General features: G+C 32.6%; 1 protein-coding gene across 1 annotated transcript; it reads left to right on the top strand.

Moving 5' to 3' along the window:
• Nucleotides 1-18,009: 18,009 nt before the first annotated feature.
• On the top strand, nucleotides 18,010-22,027 carry LOC112706269 (putative MO25-like protein At5g47540). The gene is made up of 11 exons (XM_025757478.3): nucleotides 18,010-18,553; nucleotides 18,752-18,913; nucleotides 19,132-19,250; nucleotides 19,735-19,809; nucleotides 20,225-20,318; nucleotides 20,392-20,451; nucleotides 20,640-20,708; nucleotides 20,851-20,949; nucleotides 21,298-21,342; nucleotides 21,444-21,546; nucleotides 21,623-22,027. The coding sequence occupies exons 1-11, from the start codon at nucleotides 18,434-18,436 to the stop codon at nucleotides 21,697-21,699; spliced, it is 1,023 nt and encodes a 340-aa protein (XP_025613263.1). The 5' UTR covers nucleotides 18,010-18,433; the 3' UTR covers nucleotides 21,700-22,027.
• Nucleotides 22,028-22,259: the final 232 nt, after the last annotated feature.

The raw sequence follows: 22,259 nt of genomic DNA on the forward strand, positions 1-22,259 counted from the left end.
TGGGATAATTTTTAAGACACTAGAAGAAGCTAAAAAATTCTACAAAAATTATTCCAAACTTGTCGATTTTTCTACCAAAATAAGGAACATGGATCGGAAGGGAGACGAGGTTAAGAATCAACTAATTGTATGCAGCAGAGAAGGGAGTGGAAATCCAAGATATCTCCTACTCTAAAGACAAATCCCTCAGCCGGCATAAACTACCTAGCTAAGATCTACGTACACATATTAAAGGACGTTGGTCTCTGGACAATTTCCAAAGTCATTCTGAATCATTCACACCCCTGCTGTCCAGACCGAGCAGAGATGCTCAAACAACACAGGGAGCTAAGCATGCTCATGCGGTGCACCATCAAAATTAATGAGAAAGCCAGAATCAGACCGAGCAAAACTTACCAATCATTCATAGCAGCAGCCAGCAATCACTGGAATTAAGTTTTATAGAAAAAGACATGAGAAATTACATTACAAGGGAAGTACGGAATGTTTCCAAACAAGACAATGCCAAAGAATTCGGGAAGTACCTACTAAGAATGAAAGAGAAGAAAAAAATTTTCTTTTTCGCGCTCAACTTCGAAGGTGATCACTCCATCAAAAATTCATTCTGGGCTGACGCAAGAAGCAGGGCTGCATGCGAGTATTTAGGAGATGTGGTTTCATTCGACACCACGTACAACACAAACAGGTATTCGGTTCACCCAAATTAAGTCTTTACGTTCACCAAATCTACACATTTTGGTTCATCACATTGTGAGAGTGTCCATTTATGCAGGTACAAATTGATTTTTGGTTTTTTTTGTGGGTGTGAATCACCACGGTCAATTGACACTTCTCGGATGCGCCCTGATGAAAAACAAGAATATACAATAATTCAAATGGCTACTCGAGTGTTGGATCCGTTACATGGAAGGGAAGGCACCAAAAGCATTCTCACTGACCAATGCGCATCGATGCAAAGGGCCATCGAGATGTGCATGCTAACAACAATTTACCGATGGTGCATCTGGCACATCATGAAGAAGATCCCAAACAAACTAAACGACTACAAGTGACACGAAGAAATCGAACAAGAGATGAGCCACGTCGTTTGGACCTCGTTCACAAAAGACGCATTTGACAGAAACTAGAATGATTTCCTCACAAAGTACGGCCTCGGAGGCAACAAGTGGCTCTCAGGTAACCAAGGTTTTAATTCGAATTATTTTCATGCCGTTACTTTTTCAGTTAAAACGTGCACAGATTTTGGTCTATCCCAGCTCATGTTTTCGGTTCATTCTGCAGAGCTATACAAAGATCAGCATATATGGATTTCAGTTTACCTGGGCCACCACTTTTGGGCTGTGATGAGAAGAAAACAAAGGAGCGAGAGCACACACGCATTTTTCAACAAGTTCGTCACACGCAACAGTTTCTTGAGTCAATTCGTGAAGCAATACGACAATTGCCTAACAAGCAGAGAGCAAAGAGAGAGAATTTGATGCTGTATATTTTTACACCGTGATACCATGCGCAACAAAATTAGCAATAGAGGCCTAGTTTCAACACGTGTATACCCACGAGAAGTTTAGGGAAGTTTAAGGACAATTCAGAGGAAAGGTGAACTGCATCACAAGATTAATGCATTCCACCATAGGTTTCACAACATATGAAGTCATAGAGCAAGTTTCCAACTCCATATTTCACAAGTTTTTCGTCACCTATGACGCAGTATCATGAGAGGTAAAGTGCCAATGCCTACAATTCAAGTCAAGGGGCATACTGTGCTGCCATTCCCTGAGCGTTCTAAACTTCGAGCGAGTACATAACGTGTCACCAAAATACATATCGGAATGCTGGAGCAAGAACACATTATTGTTGATTGTTGCTATTGGGTTTCTTGAATTTAGATTGTTTTCACAATTTGATGATGCTTGTTATTATTGCTCACCAAGTGTTTGAGAAAATGTCACTTATGACTATGGAGCAAATTTCCTTTCTTGGCCTTAGGGTGGAGTAATTAGAGACTCTTGAATTGTAAGAATTTAGTGTTGATTGGTAATTGAAGATTGCTTGTTAGCTTGAACTCCACTAAATCTAGTCCTTCCCTAGGACTTGACTAGGACTTGTGGACTAGAGTTAATCTTGCTCACCTGACTTTTCTTCAATTGTTAGAGGATAACTAAGTGAGAGCAATGGGCATTCACCATCAAAATTGAGGAATGCAATGAGGATAGAAATTCTAATTCCCACTCCTAGCCAAGGTTTCTTATATTGATTGATTGACTGTTCTTTTGTGACTTTGATTCCTTAGTTCTCTTAGCTTGATTACTTGCATTTAGTTATATGTTACTGTTATTGCTATTTTTCTATTGCATGCTTGATAGTTAATTAATTGTTAATTAATAGTCTTAGTTGCTTCAATTTACTTGTTAGTTATTCCTTTCTTTAAATTCTAGTCACTTTACTTTTCGCATATTCAACTCAAAAACCCCTAAAAATTCCTAACCAATGATGTGCATCATGTTGCAATTCTTAGAGAAAATGACCCAGGATTCTACGCCCAGTTATTGATTTGAGTATTGTGACATTCTTTTAAACTTTGACCCGGGATCATTTATCAGTTTAGGCTATACTTTGCGACATTGAATTGAAAAATTCCTTGGAAAATTCCTAACCGACATTTATCTCGCGCCAAGTTTTTGACGATGTTGCCAAATTATTGGTTAGTGTGAATATGTTTATATGTGAATAGTTGCTCTTTTCTTGATTGTTTGTTAGTCTAGTTCTTAGTTAGGATTTATATTTAGTAAATGAGATAAGCAATCCATGATTTGAATAAAACATGATAAACATTCAATAAGCAAGGGAAACATTTAAATACCTTATAACAAATTTGTTCAGTTTAATTCTCAAATCGGGTATTTCATTTTTGTTCTTGTTTACAGGATCAAGCACATAGAATGCCTTTTTTCGGACATCGGCAATCCACAATCACCAGTGTCCTCCATTGCAAATCGGCACAAACAGTTGAAATTTGGGAAAATGATAGAATATTTCAGTCGAAACGATAGCAAACGAGAGAATTATCAAAGAAGTTTTAAAAATCACAACTTACAAATGGATGCGATGCGAGTTTTCTTTTGTTAAGAAACTGGCAGTAGTGTGCATATCGATCGACATCCATCCGGTAGGCCTTGTTGGTCTTTGGATCAATGTACTTCTTGCTATGGGTTCCCAATGTAAACATCTACAAAATGAATCTCAGTTAAATCACAAATAAACCAAATTATTTATCAGAACCAATAAAACACCATTCATGTTATTAATAATACGTGATAAATATTTAATCATCAAGAAAAATATTTCTGCATGTCAAAGGACCCAACGCAAGACACTAACAATCAAGTGAACGAAAATGACCAACTCCACTGAACCAAACACCATTCATGTGCTGAATAAAACGTGATACACATTCAATCATCAAGAAAAAATATTTCTGAATAACCATGTTAGTAGGCCAACCGTGAATCTCAAATCTCTAATAATGTTCATCTCCACTCCAAACTGGTGTCCATATTTGAGATTCTTTCTTAATTTTCTATAATCTATTGTGTTATATTGGTGGGAGCTTACCAACATGATAGGATAACTTCACCTTATTTTGTAATTGACCTTATTGCAAACATTCGAACCTCCTCTAATAGGGTAATTATTGGCTCAGCTCTGTACTCCTTGATCCTCGCGTCATAAATATTGTCAATCTTTGGATTGTGGTTGAAAAATGCCCTTGTCTGTGCTTCTCTAGGCCACTTATTCAAGTATGCCCAAGCTTGCTCATTAAGCCTCCTTAGCCTATCCATCTTCTGCTTAAAACCATGGCGAGCAATTTTTCTAGCACACTCCCATAAGAGGCCTCTATACTCGTGCTCCTTTCACTGTTTGTTAAAATTCCTCCATAGATGCCAGACGCAAAATCTATGGTGTGCATTGGGCATGAGCTGCTTTACTGCCGAGATCAAACCTTGCACTAAGAACACAAAATTAAATTATCGTGGCTCAAACAGACCCCCCAAATATTATGATAGACAATATGTCTTGCGTATGTTAAAGCTCCGGTGATGAGTGATGATTTGTTTAGGTCCATATCACATATTCTCTTGAAATATGCTTTAACTTCACTGTGCTTCAGGTTTAGATACCTCCCCAACTTCTTAACCAACTTTCCAGCAAACCACCTCCTGTTGGCAGCCCTATTTCCCTTATCCTGGGACATATGTGTTTATTATTAAAAGTTTTCAACTTTCAGCATGTCTTCTCATAATCTCTAGATGTATAAGCAACCCATGGACATCGAACCATATCTTCATCTTTTTTGGTTGTCTACTTGCATATAGCTCTGACTCTATAGCTCTCATTCCTTCTATATTTAATCTCTCTACCTTCCTGAATGATGAATTTCCTTACAGCATGTATGAATTCCTTCTTAGTATTGAACTTCAATCCAACTTGAAACTTTAGTTCTCTTCCAAATAGGCCACCCTCAGAGAAGATTGAAAACACATCATCAGTATCATCTTCACTCCACTCCTCATTGGAATTTAGGGGGTTTTTAATTCTTCAGATTTTCAAGAGTCGTTTCCATTAGAATCATTATGTATTGGATCATATACATCATAAACTCCTTGGTTTTCCTTTGTTGTCCAATAATTGTAGCTAGTTTACTTCTTCATCGAATTCTCTACAATAAGACCATCATGTTCCTCTACTATTTTCTCCTTGTCCTTCTTCCAAGTAGCACATGGAGCATGCTTAAACTTCATTTTCCTTAACCTTGCCCTAGATAGACCACCTTCAATATCTAATTCAGTAGAGTTGTCTTGTAGTTTAGACTTATATAGGCTATCTTCTGCAGAATCATAAGAGTCATGGGAGTCACTGCCACTGTTGACATCCAGTCCAATTTCCTATACTTTCACTAATTTGCCTTTTAATCTAATAGAAGACTTGGTTGCAGTAAGAGTTGATTTGCTTGAAGTGGCTTTAGATAATGTGGGATTAGATGTTTTGGGTTTAGATGAAATAGGTGTGGACTTGGGTGTTAGTTTGGATGTGGGCTTGAATGCTAATTTGGGTGTTAACTTGAGCTTGGGTGCTGATTTGGGTGTAGACTTGGGCTTGGGTGCTGATTTGGGTGTGGGCTAATTTCTTTAGTAGAATTTTATTTGATTTGTGGGTACAGATTTTTTACGTGGATTCGCTAATGAAATCTTTTGGTGTAGATTCATCAATGAAATCGTTTGCTGCCACAGGTCTTGTAAAATTTTATTTAATTTGTAAGTGCAAGTCTTTGGTGTGGAGTCACCAATGATATCATCTGCTGTTACAAGTCTTTTCATGCAAGAGTTCTTTCCAACACAGGCAGAATGACGCGGGAGCGAATAAAATTAGTAGGTTAATTTTATTAGTTACTTGTAATAAAGGAATACAAGTCTCATATTGCTTAGGATAGTGAATTTTGGGTTATCTATTAGTCCCACATTGCTTAAGTCATGAAGGTCTTTTCTTTTCTCACTAGTATAAATAACTCATGTACCATTTATTTATAAAATGAAGTTGAAGTTGATTTGAATATGAAATAAGCTATGTGCTTATTTTTCTCTAGGCTCTTTGAGAGTAAAAGGGTACATCATTGGCTTAGACTAACCAAGGTGGGTTCATGGCTATTTTCACCATAGTAGGATTGCTAACTTTGCCAAGATTGGTGAGACAAACAACCTCCCAGTGTCAGTTTGGTATCAGAGCAATGTTAGTCCTCGCACCCTTCACTTTGCTTTAGTATAATTTTATTTGATTTGTGGGTACAGAATTTTGGCGTGGATTCGCTAATGGGATCTTTTGATGTGGATTCGTTAATAAGATTATCTGCTGCCACAGGTCTTGTAAAATTTTATTTGATTTGTGAGTGCAAGTCTTTGGTATAGAGTCACCAATAGGATCTTTTGGTGTGGATTCACCAATGAGATCATCTACTATCACAAGTTTTTTCACGCAAGAGTTCTTTCCATCATAGGGAGAATGACGCAGGAGCAGATAGAATGAGTAGGTTAATTATATTAGTTACTTGTAATAAGGGAATACAAGTCTCATTGCTTAGAATAGTAAACTTTGTGTTATCTATTAGTCCCACATTGCTTAAGTCATGAAGATTTTTTCTTTTCTCACTAGTATAAATAACTAATGTACCATTTGTTTATAAAATGAAGTTGAAGTTGAAGTTGATTTAAATATGAAATAAGCTATGTGCTTATTTTCTTCTAGGCTCTTTGAAAGTAAATGAGTACATCCTTGGCTTAACCAACCAAGGTGGGTTCATGACTATTTTCACTAAAGTAGGGTTGCTAACCTTTCTAAAATTGTTGAGACAAACGACGTTTCGGTGTCAATTTGGTATCAAAGCAAGGTCAGTTCTTATGGTCTTCATCTTGATTTAGTAAAATTTTATTTGATTTGTGGGTGCAGGTTATTGGCGTGGATTTGCTAATGGAATCTTTTGGTGTGGATTCGTCAATGAGATCGTGTGCTGCCACATGTCTTATAAATTTTATTTGATTTGTCAGTGCAAGTCTTTGGTATGGAGTCACCAATAGGATCTTTTAGTGTGGATTCACCAATGAGATCATATATTGTCACAAGTCTTTTCACACAAGAGTTCTTTCCAACATAGGGAGAATCATGCGGGAGCAAACTGAATTAGTAGGTTAATTATTTTAGTTACTTGTAATAAAGGAATGCAAGTCTCACATTGTTTAGGATAGTAAACTTTGTGTTATCTATTAGTCCCACATTGCTTAAGTCATGAAGATTTTTCCTTTTCTCACTAGTATAAATAACTCATGTACCATTTGTTTATAAAATGAAGTTGAAGTTGAAGTTGATTTGAATATGAAATAAGCTATGTGCTTATTTTCCTCTAGACTCTTTGAAAGTAAAGGAGTACATCCTTGGCTTAGTCAACCAAGGTGGGTTCATGACTATTTTCACTAAAGTAGGGTTGCTAATCTCGCTAAAATTGGTGAGACAAACGACGTTTCGGTGTCAATTTGGCATCAGAGCAAGGTCAGTTCTTACGGTCTTCACCTTGCTTTAGTAAAATTTTATTTGATTTGTGGGTGCAGGTTATTGGCGTGGATTTGCTAATGGAATCTTTTGGTGTGGATTCGTCAATGAGATCATGTGCTGCCACAGGTCTTATAAGTTTTATTTGATTTGTGAGTACAAGTCTTTGGTGTGGAGTTACCAATAGGATATTTTAGTGTGGATTCACCAATGAGATAATCTACTATCACAAGTCGTTTCACATAAGAGTTCTTTCTAACATAGGGAGAATCATGCGGGAGCAAATTGAATTAGTAGGTTAATTATATTAGTTACTTGTAATAAAGGAATGCCAGTCTCATATTGTTTAGGATAGTGAACTTTTTGTTATCTATTAGTCTCACATTGCTTAAGTCAGGAAGGTTTTTTCTTTTCTCACTAGTATAAATAACTCATGTACCATTTGTTTATAAAATGAAGTTGAAGTTGATTTGAATATGAAATAAGATATGTGCTTATTTTTATCTAGACTCTTTGAGAGTAAAGGGGTACATCCTTGGCTTTGCCCAACTAAGGTGGGTTCATGGCTATTTTCACCATAGTAGGGTTGCTAACTTCACCAAAATTGGTGAGACAAACGACGACCCGGTGTCAGTTTGGTATCAGAGCAAGGTTAGTCCTTGCACGCTTCACCTTATTTTAGTAGAATTTTATTTAATTTGTGGGTGCAGGATTTTGGCGTGAATTCGCTAATGGGATCTTTTGATGTGGAATCGTCAATGAGATCGTCTGTTGTAACAAGTCTTATAAAATTTTATTTGATTTGTGAGTGCAAGTCTTTGGTGTGGAGTCACCAATAGAATCTTTTGGTGTGGATTCACCAATGAGATCATATGTTGTCACAAGTCTTTTCACGCAAGAGTTCTTTTCAACATAGAGAGAATGACGCCGAAGCAGATAGAATGAGTAGGTTAATTATATTAGTTAGTTGTAATAAGGGAATAAAAGTTTCATTGCTTAGGATAGTGAACTTTGTGTTATCTATTAGTCCCACATTGCTTAAGTCATGAAGATTTTTCCTTTTCTCATATAAATAACTCATGTACCATTTGTTTATAAAATGAAGTTGAAGTTTATTTTGAATATGAAATAAGTTATGTGCTTATTTTTCTCTAGGCTCTTTGAAAGTAAAGGAGTACATCCTTGGCTTATCCAACCAAGGTGGGTTCATGGCTATTTTCACTATAGTAGGGTTGCTAACCTCGCCAAAATTGGTAAGAAAAATGACGTTCCTGTGTCAGTTTGGTATCAAAGCAAAGTCAATTCTCACGGTCGTCACCTTGCTTTAGTAGAATTTTATTTGATCTGTGGGTGCATATTTTTGGCATGGATTTGCTAATGTGATCTTTTGGTGTGGATTCGTCAATGAGATTGTCTACTGTCGTAGGTCCTGTAAAATTTTATTTAATTTGTGAGTACAAGTCTTTGGTGTGGAGTCACCAATAGAATCTTTTGGTGTGAATTCACCAATGAGATCATCTGTTGTCACAAGTATTTTCACGTAAGAGTTCTTTCCAAATCAGAAAGAATGACGCGGGAGCAAATATAATTAATACGTTAATTATATTAGTTACTTGTAATAAGGGAATACAAGTCCCATATTACTTAGGATAGTGAACTTTGTGTTATCTATTAGTCCCACAATACTTAAATCATGAAGGTTTTTTCTTTTCACACTAATATAAATAACTCATGTACTATTTGTTTATAAAATAAAGTTGAAGTTGATTTGAATATGAAATAAGTTGTATGCTTATTTTTCTCTAGGCTCTTTGAGAGTAAAAGGGTTCATCATTGGCTTAGCCAATCAAAATGGATTCATGACTATTTTCACCATAATAAGATTGCTAACGTCGCCAATATTGGTGAGACAAACGACGTCCCAGCGTCATACTCATTGTCATTGCTTAGTGCTCTCAGTCCACTCTTCATAGGCCTACCAGGATAAGCCACCAATAATAATTATTACATTGCTCGAAAGAAATAACTAACAACCTAATTGCAATAATAATTACTATGAATAATTCACCGATTATGTTGATCTGACAAAGAAATTCGGCCAAAATCCAAATGAGCAATTTGATACAGCTCTAACAAAAGCTCGTTAGTCTTAAATCCAGCATCAACGGTGACACTTTTGAGTTCATCGTCGTCCCTCCCAACGACATTATTGGTTTCCAATCATGTTGATTGCACGGCAGCCATTACTCAAAAATCATGAGTAGTAGGAGGAGCAGTAGTAGAAGAAGAACATTTGCATCTTCTCTTGGAGTGTTTGATGAGTGTTGCCTTTCTTCTTGCTATTGGATGATGATGACGACGATGATGATTTTGGCTAAGTCGAAGCATCTTCTTCCAACAATCCATGATCTACTCAGTGTTAATCCCATGCCATCAATAACTGAGGTGCCGCTGCTCGTCGCAGTAAATCCAGCCTCTCTAGTGGCGGGGATGCCAAACACTCACTCCCAGGAACGAAATTAATCTGCAATTGGGCGGCGAAAAGAGTAGGCGCTAGCGAGTAGCGACTCCCCAAGTACAGTTTTTTTACTTAAATAAATTAAACAAGTTTTAAAATTACTCAAATCTCTTAAAGCACTTTTTGAAACTTGGATATCCTAATTCTAATAATATATAAATTGTGCTAGAAACATGTGATTTATATAAGGTTTAATTATTTTATTGGTCTTTATAGTTTTGTAAAATTTTTAATTAGATTCCTATATTTTTTTTTTTTAATTGGGTCCCTATACTAATTTTTTTAATTAAGTCCCTTTTAGTAGTAATTGGCTTAATTTTATAGGGACCCAACTAAAAAAAAATTGGTATAGAGACCTAAATAAAAAGAAAAAAAAGTGTAGGAACCAATTAAAAAAAATTGATGTAAGAACTCAATTAAAAAGAAAAAAAATATAAAGACCTAATTAAAAATTTTGCAAAATTATATGAACCAACAGAGTAATTAAACCTTTATATAATGAAGGATTTATGAGGAATAACACATAAATTGTTCTAAAGTTGCCAACTTTACCAATTATATGTAAATCGTCTAAGGTCGAGAGGATTTACATGGTTTCAGGCGAAAACACGAGATCATGTCACGATTTATGTGTAAGTTATAACCCTAGCATACAAAAATCTCCATTTTCATCCTATCTAAGCATTCAGCGCGACAAAAGTTGGAGAGAAAGAGAGTCCACCGCAGTAGCAAAAGAAGTATTGAGTGACCGCATTTGGTCTACATAAGTGGAGGAAGGAGATCTGAGAATATCAAATTAAATAAAAATAATATTAAAAGAGAATACTAAAATTAAATAAAATCAAAATTTTATTAATATTAAAATATTAAGAGAAAGTTTAGGATTTAGAATTTATAAAAAAATTAATATAAAATTTTTAATATTCATTATTCATATAATTTTTTTAAATTTTTTATTCATATATATTAAATTTTATTTGACTTTATATATTTTTACGGTATATTCTTAAATTAATATGTACTTTACTTACTATTGTTATTTGTTTATAATATAAATTACTTATTTTATTAAAAAGATTAAATTAAATAAAAATAATGTTAAAAGAAAGTATTGAAATTAAATAAAATCAAAATTTTTTTAATATTGAAATATTAAGAGAGAGTATATGGTTTAGGATTCATAAAAAAAATTTAATATGGGATTTTTAATGCTCATTTTTTATATAATTTTTTTAATTATTTTTATACATATTTTTTTATAAAAAAATTGTTTTTTTAGTTAGTTTTGTATATTTTCATTGTATATTCTTAAATTAGTATGTACTTTACTTATTATTGTCATTTGTTTATAATATAAATTACTTATTTCAATTAAAAGATCAAATTAAATAAAAAATACTAAGTTTTAACATATAATTTATTCTTTTAATTGAAAGAAAAAAATGTTGAAAAAAATATAATTTTGGTTAATATAAATTTATATATTTTTGAGTAATATAAATTTAAGTAAAAAGCAAATAGAATTTAAATTATTAACCAAAATTATGTGTTAAATTTTAGTATTTTTTAATTATAATTTTTTAGTATTCTCTTTTAGTATTATTTTTATTAATTTGTTATTCTTAATGCCATTTCTTTCACTGTTGTATGTTAGATGTTCGGCTCTTTTTTTTTTCCAATTTTATCATTGAATGCTTAGATAGGGTGAAAATAGAGATTTTTGTGTGTAATATTAAAAGTTGTGAGTAACTCGTGGTTGGGTCTTAGGGTGTGCTACTCGAACATAAATTGTGGCAGGGTGTTAGGGGTTATAACTTACACATAAATCGTGGCAGGATCTTATGCTTTTGTCTGAAACCACTAAATCCTATCAGCCTATGACAATTTACATACAATTGGTAAAACGGACAATCTTAAGACGATTTATGTGTTATTTCTCAGAAGTCATTTATACATAAATCATTACCAGGTGTAGTAGTTAACATATTATATAAATCACATTCTGCTGACATAATTTATATATTATTAGAATTAGGGTATTTACGTTTCAAAAATTGTTTTAGGAGATTTGAGTAATTTTAAAACTTGTTTAATTTATTTAAGTAAAAAAAGCCCGCTAAGCACTGTCAAAACCCTAGTTCTTAGACGACTTTTTTTGCAGACGACAATAGCTAGTGTTGAGAAACATTCATTTCTCTATTTTTCCATCAATTTTAAGTTTTTAACCAAAAAATTTAATTACTTCCCAATTTTTTCCATATGTAACTAACCTATTTTGTTAAGTACGATGATTAACTAATTTTAAATTTTTTGTAAGAGCTATTCGAATGAAGATGTTAAAAATATTTTTTGTATAAAGATATTTTATAAGAAAATACATTTTATTTATTATGTCAAATTTTAAATAAAAACATACTTTTATAACTATTAAAATCTAATTTTATAATTTATTATTTAAAGATAAAAAACTCACATAAAAACAATTATAAAATTTTTATTATAATATCTACCATTTTTTTACCTCTCTCTTCATGAATGCTTTTATTGTCTTTCATCGGGACAATTTCTCTCAACTCTCAAGCATGCCAACTATCTCTCCAAGATTGATTCCCTAAAATAATATAGTTTATCTTTTATGATGTATCAATTTTTAATTGAATGTTATCTTAATTTGATAACTAACTATACTTATAATTTGAGTTATTCTAATTTAATTAGAGTTAATATCTTAACTATAATAAAATTATTTTGTAATTAAGTTATTATTTAAAATGATTGATTATATAATTTTTTAAAATATTAATAACCAAATTTTATTTTTTAAATTATTATTCTCTCTTAAAATAATATTTATGAGTTCTTGTTACTTCTGAGTAATAAGTATCTCATATTTGTCATGAAATATAATCACAGTAATTAAAATTTGATATTTTATCACAAACAATACTTTTTGTAATGACCCAATTTCTATTACGTCATGATGATACTAAAAAATGAGTATTATCAACTTGTCTTCTTAATTATTATCTATTATTTATTATATGAATCTGATTTGTTGTTAAAAGTATAGTTATTTTGCGAGGTACTTTTTTTTAAAACATTTGGATTAATAAATAGAATTATTTATAATCAATTCACAAATTATAACAAATAAAACAGTTATAAACAACCATACATAAATATATCACAAGCAGTTGACAGCATTTGGTGATTCGACCTTTATTAGAGTATAGACTTTTAGTTAAAACACCCCTAGATAGAACTAGATAATAACTATATATATATATATATATATATATATATATATATATATATATATATATATATATATATATATATATATATATACACACAACATTTCAGGCCCTGACTTATTCAAGAAGTCCCTAAGCTGGCGTCCAGATTAGCCTAGACTCTATACTCACCTAGTCCCTCTAAACTACTAAAGCGAGGGAAAGTATGTTCTAAGTTTTCAAAACTCAGGTCAGGTAGAACGTCATCAACGAACTATGGAAGAGTACCCCATGCTTCCATTTGAAGGGGAAGGGAGAGAGAAGGGATAAGAACTGGGGAGTTCTTAGTAGGGGCGGGGTTATTAGTTAAATTCATTAACTTTGTGTTGCTCGGCAGAATACGAATAAACAGTTAACAGAAGGTACAAATAAACTGAGAAAAATAGAAAAAACAGAAAATAGAACACAAATAGAAAAATACAAGAAAATAAAACACAGACATAGAGAATAAAATACAAACAAGAAAAGCATACATTCATACAACAATCATAACAGAAAAAATGCACAACCAAGTATGATGCATGTCTGTCCTATGCAGGCTATGAGCTCACGTGTCAGTTTACACCCTGCAGCCCGACATTACCTAGGAACTAGTCCTAGATATGGCTTATTCTCTGTAGGTGAACTTTGGCCTACAGAAATAGCACTTCCGTAAGTGAACTTCGGCTTACAGGAATAGTCTAAACACAACACAACAACTTTCTGTAGGTGAACTTCGGCCTACAGAAATGACTCCCTTGTAAGTGAACTTCAGCTTACAGAAATGACACCCCTGTAAGTGAACTTCGGCTTACAGAAATGGCGCCCCTGTAAGTGAACTTCGGCTTACAGGAATCACAACTCTCTGTAGGTGAACTTCGGCCTACAGAAGCAACACCCTAAGCTACACAATTGATATCACTGTAGGTGAACTTCGGCCTGCAGGAATAACAACTTACTGTAGGTGAACTTGGGCCTACAGGACCTCTAAAGTCAACGAAAAAGCAGCAGATGAACATACAACAGAATATCATGCCACAAAGCTTAACTTTTTATTTTTATACTCTTTCCCTCTAATCTCTTTGTTATATTACTCTTTTCTCTTTGTTTCCTTATAACTCTACTATGATTACTCTGTTAAACATATGTATTTAAAACTTATGTAAATTTCGATATGAATAGTTAGCCTGTCCCAAGTATAGGTTCATTAAGTCTATACTGAAACAGTTTAACTTTTCATATTATACATAACCTTAGGTGCAACTCAAGAACTAACTATGTTGCCATAGTTCGTTCACTAATCTCTGTTTGTTTCTGTCATTAAAACTTCACAGACTTTTTCTTTGATTTTCATTTCTTCTTTAACTTTTTTATTTTTCCTTTATCTTTGCCTCACTAAAATACTATTACCACTTCCTAAGTGTTTTATGAAGGTATTTATGAGATTCTGGGCTTAAAGTTGTCTTTCTAAAACTTTTACGAAAAACTACCCTTTTCGCATTATTTTAATATTTTTATTAAAATATTATTTTTAATTAGATATTATTATTTATTATTTTATTAATAAATTTTCAAAATTTACCCTTTCTTACCCTAAAAGTGATATAAATTCACTTTTTACCACCTGTAACTTTTAATATTTCTACTTTAACCACCCTAACTTTTAGAAATTACAAAATAACCCCCCAAACACCAAAATATTTACTTCCTTGCCCTTTTATGGATCAAAAAGGTGTTCTTCATTGTTCTTCACCACACTCAAAGTGTTCTTCGTATTCTTCGTAAATTCTTCAGATTCTTTCTCTATTTTTACCCGTTTTTCAATCTTTTCAGCAACCGATTTTTACCATAATTCAAAATAAAATTGCAACCACTAAAGTCCCATATTTTTTTCTTAATTACAACACAAATTCAACCCCAATTTAAGGATTAGATTTTTGTTTTTCCAGCAGCCATGAAGAACACAAATTCAAAATTGAATATCATCAAATTTTCACCAAAATTTCAACAAGAATCATTCATATAAACAATCAATTTCAAGCATAACCAAATCATATCATAATCACACAACTCAAACACAATTAATCAAGATTAATTTTACCAAATCCTACATTGATTTGCTACCTCAAATTCAGTTATGCTTTTAGTTGTTATTTTTGCACTTTTTCCTCCTAAAATACATCAAGAACAACTTTGAATCCATAAAACCTCAACTGACCAAACCTTAATGAACATGTTAAGAATGGATTTCTCACCTTAAATGTGCTAGGAATTGAAGATTGTTGGCTCACAAGTCAAGTTAAGCAAGAGATCTAAGGAAGAACATCAAGAAAACACATGTTTTAAGCATGATTCCTTGAAAACCGAATTCAAAGGGGGGAAAGGGACATCCATCTAACCTTATTTCCAGTCTTGATAAGTTACATAGTTATGTAGAGAAAGAAGAGAGGGTCATTTTGGTGTAATTAAAGTTTTGATTTGAGTTTTAGTTCAGAAGAAATCAGGCTTTGAAGATTTAAGTGTCATGAAAGTTTCTCTTTTCTCTCTTGTAATTTTCGGCCAAAATGAAGAAATGAGATAGCCTTGGAGGTCTTGTGGGTGTAAGGTGAGTTGTGATTGGTTGGTTTGGAGGTGGATTAAAATAATATTAAAATATCTCAGGTGTATAACTACTAAAACTAGATGTATCGAAACACTCGTAAAAACATCTCTAAAAATTCTTTTCTGAGCTACTAGCATAAATGACACTAGTAACAAATTTAATATGAGAATAGAACATGTATGATGAGGTATTAGCATTGCTAAAGTCATCAAAGAGTGTTGGTGCTAAGCTGCACCAGTAAATTGTGAACTCGGTTAAACCGATTTCCTGTTTTTAACTAAAACCGACCAGGTAACCTTATAATATCATTCAAGCTAAGCATCTTCTAATACTAATATAATGATAATATTATACTATTATCTCTCTTCTCTCATGAATCAAGTCCGATTCGTTAAACAGAGACTATTTACGAAAATTAAAATCAAAACTCCTAACCGATACTGTTTAAAAACTAAGTTCTTCGTGATTGCGTTATTGAGCTTGCTTCAAAAGAGGTTTTACCTTAAAGATGACATAATGACAATAAGGATTGAGATGCTTGATGAGACATCAGAAATATTCTCTCTACTGATCTTCTAAAAAAATCCGTATCTTCAAAAAAGATCTCGCATACTCAAAAATCGAAATTGTTACACTTTCTTTAACCTTTGAATGACAAGTTTATAATGATCCCTTTAACAAAATCATTACTTTTCATGACCTTTAAATCAGAAGTTTATAATAATTCCTTTAGCAAATTCATTTTTTCTCTTTTTCAAAAAATGACATATCAAATCATAATACAGTCAAAATTCAGTGCCAGAATCTTTATTAATATTTTAAGAATTTATATAGTCATTTATTTTAAATAATAATTTAATTACAAAATAATTCTATTATGATTAAGATATTAAAGTCTAATTAAATTAAAGTAGCTCAAGTTATAACTTATAAGTATAGTTAATTATCAGATTAAAATAATATTTAATTAAAAATTAATACATATAAAAAATAAATTATATATTATTTTAAAGAAAATTAAATAGAATTCACCTAATTTTTATTTTCTATTGGCATGATATAATATCAAATATTTATTTTATTAAATGAAAATAAAATTTCATATTTTAGGTAATAAATTATATATAGGAATTAGATTCTAAAATGTTAAACAAACATTAAAAATAAAATATTTTTATAAATAATATTCATAAATAAAATAAAATTTCTCAAAATAAACGCCCACTTTTAAAGTACATCTTTTATCACTTGTGAAGTCAAAAAAAGAATCCCTAATTAAATTTTCTGTTTTAGTGGATGACGCCCGCCGGCTCCCGGCGGTTAAGTTAATAAGAACTTTTTGTTCTTATGCTGTACAAAATAAATAATTCTTGTTGAGAATAAAACTTCGTTTTTTTTTTAAATTTAAAAGCTTTTGTAGGAAATTTAGCTTCTTCCGCATTAGCATTTTGCAACAAATAAATATTGACTGATGGTTATATTTTCATGTGAAAACAATAATAGAAAATTGTAAAATAATTTAATAAATTTAAATAAAATATATGATATAATACTATCTATTATTTTAGTTATTATTTTTATATATTAACATAATTTATTTACTTATTTTTTCTATTTTTTAAGATTATTTAGAAGTTTTAACATTGTCAAAAAATTTTGCACGTAAAAAAATTATTGAAAAACGTTTTACAATAATTTTGATAATATTAATACATAATCATTAGCTTATCATGATTAAAGAAAAATCAATTGTTATAAATAATATTATTTAAATAGAGCCAGGAGAAAAGATCGTAATATAAATTTCTAATTTTATACCTTGCTTGAAGTTTTCCGTTTTATACAAATTAATCTATAACATCAAAGATTAATAGTTAAATTGGTTTTTAAAAAATAATTTGTTATTTAAATTTATTTTTAAAAAATTTTATTAATCAAATTAGCTTTTTAAAATTATAAATTAATTATTTTCGTGTTTTAGTCATTTAATTAATAATTATTGTCAATAATTAATAATATAAAATATTAACTTATATCATACATGATATTTAAAATATTTAATATTTAATTAAATATTAAATAAATATATTTATAAAAATTTATTAATTTAATTTTATTAAATTATATTAGAATTATAATTTATATATTTAAAAAATAAATTAAATTGATAAATTTATATAAATATATTTATTTAATGTTCAATTAGTTAACGTATATTATGAGTTAATATTTTATATTATTAATTATTGATAAAAATTATTAATTAATAATAAAAAATAAAAATAATTAATTTATAATATTTAAAAAACTGATTTAATTAATAAATTTAAAATATTTATTTTTTTAAGAAATAATTCGACCATTAAAGATCAACTAACCTTGGCCTTCCCTTTAGCAGGTAGTTATAATTTATAAACTTATAATAAGTAGTCAGTTACCCTTCCAATGAATTCTATATAAAAGAAACGAAGTTTAAAACTTTAAATAAACAAAATAAAGTTAGTCAGGAAGAATATCCTTTCGGCTTTTAATTGAGATTTGGTGGTGGGGTTATTTGACTACTTGGGTAGGCCAAGGAACGAAAAAAGAGAAGAAAAGGGAGAGAAACTAGACACGTGTGAGGGCAAAAGTGTAAATTAAAACGAAGTATCTTTGATCATCTCGATTCTGCAGAGTAGTTGGGAGCAAACTGGAGAGAAGCACAAAACACAATTAACAGAGTGAGGTCCATAATGTGGAAAGCATGTTAGCGTCATAGCAGAGGAGAATCCAATTTGGGAATCGCAAACCCTAATCGACTTACTCATTTAGAAACAGGGGAAAAGGAAAAATACAAAAATAGGACTCTGCGTCTCAAAACCCAAAGGGGCCCGAAGGGGCTCTTCGCCGGAGGTGGTGGTTCGGTCGGAGCCGCCGCCGCCGCCACTACCTCCGGATTCACCGAAGATGAAGAGCCTCTTCAAGAACAAGCCTCGCACTCCCGCCGATATCGTTCGCCACACTAGGGATCTTCTTCGCTCCCTCGAACGCGCTCCCGATGTACGTGATCCAAAGCGTGATGACAAGGTTAGTGATCTCGCCAATGTGCTTTCGTTCTTTTACTTCGGTACTTTGCTACTGCTTCTGCTAAATCGAAGTTCAATTCTGATACTACTAAGGTTCAGTTTATGCGTAACATATTTGATCGTTTTAGCTGAATATGCCTGGCAGTGTCACCGATCATATGATTTAATGGCTTCTAATGTGTGATGCTTCTATCGGCAGATGTCGGAGTTATTTAAAAATATCAGGGAGCTGAAATCGATTCTTTATGGAGACAGCGAATCTGAACCTGTGGCAGAAGCTTGTGCGCAGTTGACTCAGGAATTCTTCAATGAAGACACTCTGCGAGTACTTATCAAGTGTCTCCCAAAATTAAACTTGGAGGTAAAGTCGCAATGTCATGATAGGGCTCCGGATTCCTGATATTTGCAGTTTGGTAAACTAATTCTTTAGATTGTTAGCACCGTCCATTATTCATATGTTCGCCATTTTTAATGCTTGCATGATTGGTTAAATCCGGACACAAACAATTATCAGGATGCTATGCTGGGGTTATTTAACGTAACAATGTTGATCTATCTTCATACTGTGGGCTTTTGCAGGCTAGAAAAGATGCAACTCAGGTGGTTGCAAATTTACAGAGGCAACAGGTTCAATCTAAGTTGATTGCGTCTGATTACTTGGAGAAAAACTTGGATCTTATGGATAGTCTGATATCTGGGTATGGCACTGTTGGATGAATACTTTGGTTTGGTAATATTTGTTGTAGATTTCTTTCTAGTCTATGCGTGGATTCCCCATGCCCAGATTGGCAAAATAAACTGAAATATGGGTTTATAAGTCTTAAGTCTTAACGATAACAACAGCTAACTGTGATAAATGGTAAGGTTACCGCTGGTAACTGGGTGGTCACAAGCTATAGTCACAGTAATAGCTGCTCTTTCCATTCAAAGAGGAAAGCATAATTTTGGCCCTCCACCAGCTGTACATTGTTGGATACCGTGTGCTGTACTGCCATTTTAACAATTGAATTTAGTTTTGGTAAAATAGACTTGGTGAAACAATCACATACTTGCCATATTTTATTTGTTCTAAGTGAAAGTTGGCCATGTGTTGTAACCATTATATGTATTTGACTTGTTCTGTTTCTTAACGTGCTTCTTGTGAAATTAATGTGCTATTCACTAATAGTAATTTCTTTTTAGCTATGAAAACACAGACATGGCCTTACACTATGGTGCAATGTTAAGGGAGTGCATAAGACACCAGGTTGTTGCAAGGTAAGGAAAGGAGTTAATTTTATTTATTTATTTTTTCTTTTCATCCCACCATGGGTTCATTTGTGCATGTGTGTGTGTAACTTTCAAGCTTAAGGTAATTAAATGTGACAACTGGAAACTCAATCATTTTGGTTAGGGGTTGTAATCTATGTTTGAGTAGTCTGATGGCTTGAAGTACCTGGGTGCTTTTGGTTCCTGGATTTTTTTACATAAAATTGCATCTCAGAGTTTTATGTTTAGTCCCAAATAAGAAGGGTATTGTGTTGGAAGCTCATAAATAGCTGAAGAATACAAGTAGATTTATCTAGTTTTTAATTTTTTATTATTACTTATAAAAAATGATCTATGTAGTGATAGTTCAGCACAGATCCTTTCATTTGTACTTCTGCTACAATTCTTCTTTGTTTTATCTCAGATATGTTTTGGATTCGCCAAATATGAAGAAGTTCTTTGACTACATTCAACTGCCAAATTTTGACGTAGCTGCAGACGCAGCAGCAACTTTTAAGGTAAATTTTATTATTTGCTCCCATGAGCTTCTTTAAACAAATATAAATAATATTTTATGTCATTTTGCTGCAGGAACTCTTGACAAGACATAAATCTACTGTAGCTGAGTTCCTTAACAAGAATTACGGTTGGGTAGGTTCCCCTGCCACTCTCATATTAAGAAGAAATTTTCGGTGTGTCTGTGTGTGTTTTCTTGACACTTTCTTGTTTCTATATGCTTTATTGTGGCTGTTGTTGCCTATTATATCTTGATGCGCTTTATTTTATATCTGTCTTCCTGAATATGTTCTTTTACTAACCATTGCATTATCTGTTTTCAGTTTTTCGCTGAATATAACTCCAAGCTGTTGGAATCTTCCAACTATATTACAAGGCGTCAAGCTGTGAAGGTATGATAAAAAGTTCTGGTGCAATCACTGTTTTTTCGTATCTAATGATTGCAATTCCCTGTATTTCTGTATATCTTGTATTTTTCCTTGTTATATTGATGCATATATATGTTTGTTGAGTGCGTTTCTTTCTCTTTCACAGTTGTTAGGAGATATGCTACTTGATCGATCAAATTCAGTTGTAATGACACGATATGTCAGCTCAAGAGACAACCTGAGGATTTTAATGAATCTTTTAAGAGTATGATCCTTTTTGTAAATCTTTATACTGTGACCTTCGTCCTGCTTTCCTACTACCTTGCCTGTGTCCTTTCCATTCTCCAGTAAAAACAAAAGAAAAAAGATATTATGCAAGCCTCAATATATAATTACATATAATGTGCTGACGTAGGACTATTCAATTGCTGTTTTTGCACGGGAAGATGTATCTGTTTTGCCAAAATATTTTAGGCCTTCAAATTATTGTGGCGATTCATCCTTGCCTAGTATTACTATTTTCTAGTCAGTTGAACGCTGAACAGAAAGTTTTGAATTTAGATATATTTTGATACAGGCATTTAATAGGCCATTGCTATATATCTTTCTGTAGGAGTCAAGCAAGAGCATACAAACAGAAGCATTTCATGTTTTCAAGGTACTATAATTATACAAAGGCACACGTTTTTAAATGTTTATTTGTAACCATATTCTTGCCAAGTTTCTCTTCTTTGTATTGATGTGCCATTGTTGTAACAGCTATTTGTTGCAAATCAAAAGAAACCAGCTGACATCGTGGGCATACTTGTTACAAACAGAAGCAAGCTTCTGAGGTTATTGGGTGACTTAAAACTCGATAAAGGTATAGTAGGGAATTTACAGCACTTGTTTTTACTGAATCATGTTCCCATTATCACATTTATTGGAATTTTGTGCAGAGGACGAACAGTTTGAAGCTGACAAAGCACAAGTTATGAAGGAAATTGCCGCTCTGGAACCTAAGGATCGCCCTTGAGCCTAAGATAGTGTCAAGTGGCAGATTGTGTTGTGGCATTTTGCTTACTGAAATGTCTCTTGCTATAGTTTTTTAAGTGTCCATCGACTTGAGACGAGCTCTTCACTCAAATTTCAATGATTCCATTCTGTAATTTAATTTCCATTTTGTAAATTAACTGACAAATAAGTTGCTAAAATGAGCCACAACTAGAACTAGGGTATGGGGCTATGGGCATTGGTGGTTTTAGAAAGATGTGGGCAGCAGCCTGCCTTGACTCCTTTACTATCAATTTTTGAGTTTATAAATTGTTGGAGCTGGAGGTCATGCAATCTTTCACCGTCTACAAGTTTGTGACTTGTTGAACCTGAATGATGGCTGTTTCTGGTGTCTGCGTACTTCACGGTCAAAGCCACAATCCAGATCAGGCCTTTTAGCAGGCGTTGCAAATCTTAAATAATTTGGTTGGGGTTTCCGATGCGCATTGGAAAGAGCGCAACTCAATAGACCAACGGTACCGTGGCGGTGGAGGCGTTAGCAACAAGCTTCATTAAATTAAACAAGTCTGTTCAAGAGGTAAA

Source organism: Arachis hypogaea, chromosome 1, assembly GCF_003086295.3.
Source record: "Arachis hypogaea cultivar Tifrunner chromosome 1, arahy.Tifrunner.gnm2.J5K5, whole genome shotgun sequence".
NCBI lineage: Eukaryota > Viridiplantae > Streptophyta > Magnoliopsida > Fabales > Fabaceae > Arachis > Arachis hypogaea.

Excerpts from the sequence above, each read along its gene's own strand:
- LOC112706269 (XM_025757478.3), top strand. The coding sequence starts at position 18,434 with ATGAAGAGCCTCTTCAAGAACAAGCCTCGCACTCCCGCCGATATCGTT. Across the intron at positions 20,319-20,391 it reads ACGCAGCAGCAACTTTTAAG|GAACTCTTGACAAGACATAA; the intron begins GTAAATTTTATT and ends ATTTTGCTGCAG. Across the intron at positions 20,950-21,297 it reads TTTTAATGAATCTTTTAAGA|GAGTCAAGCAAGAGCATACA; the intron begins GTATGATCCTTT and ends ATCTTTCTGTAG.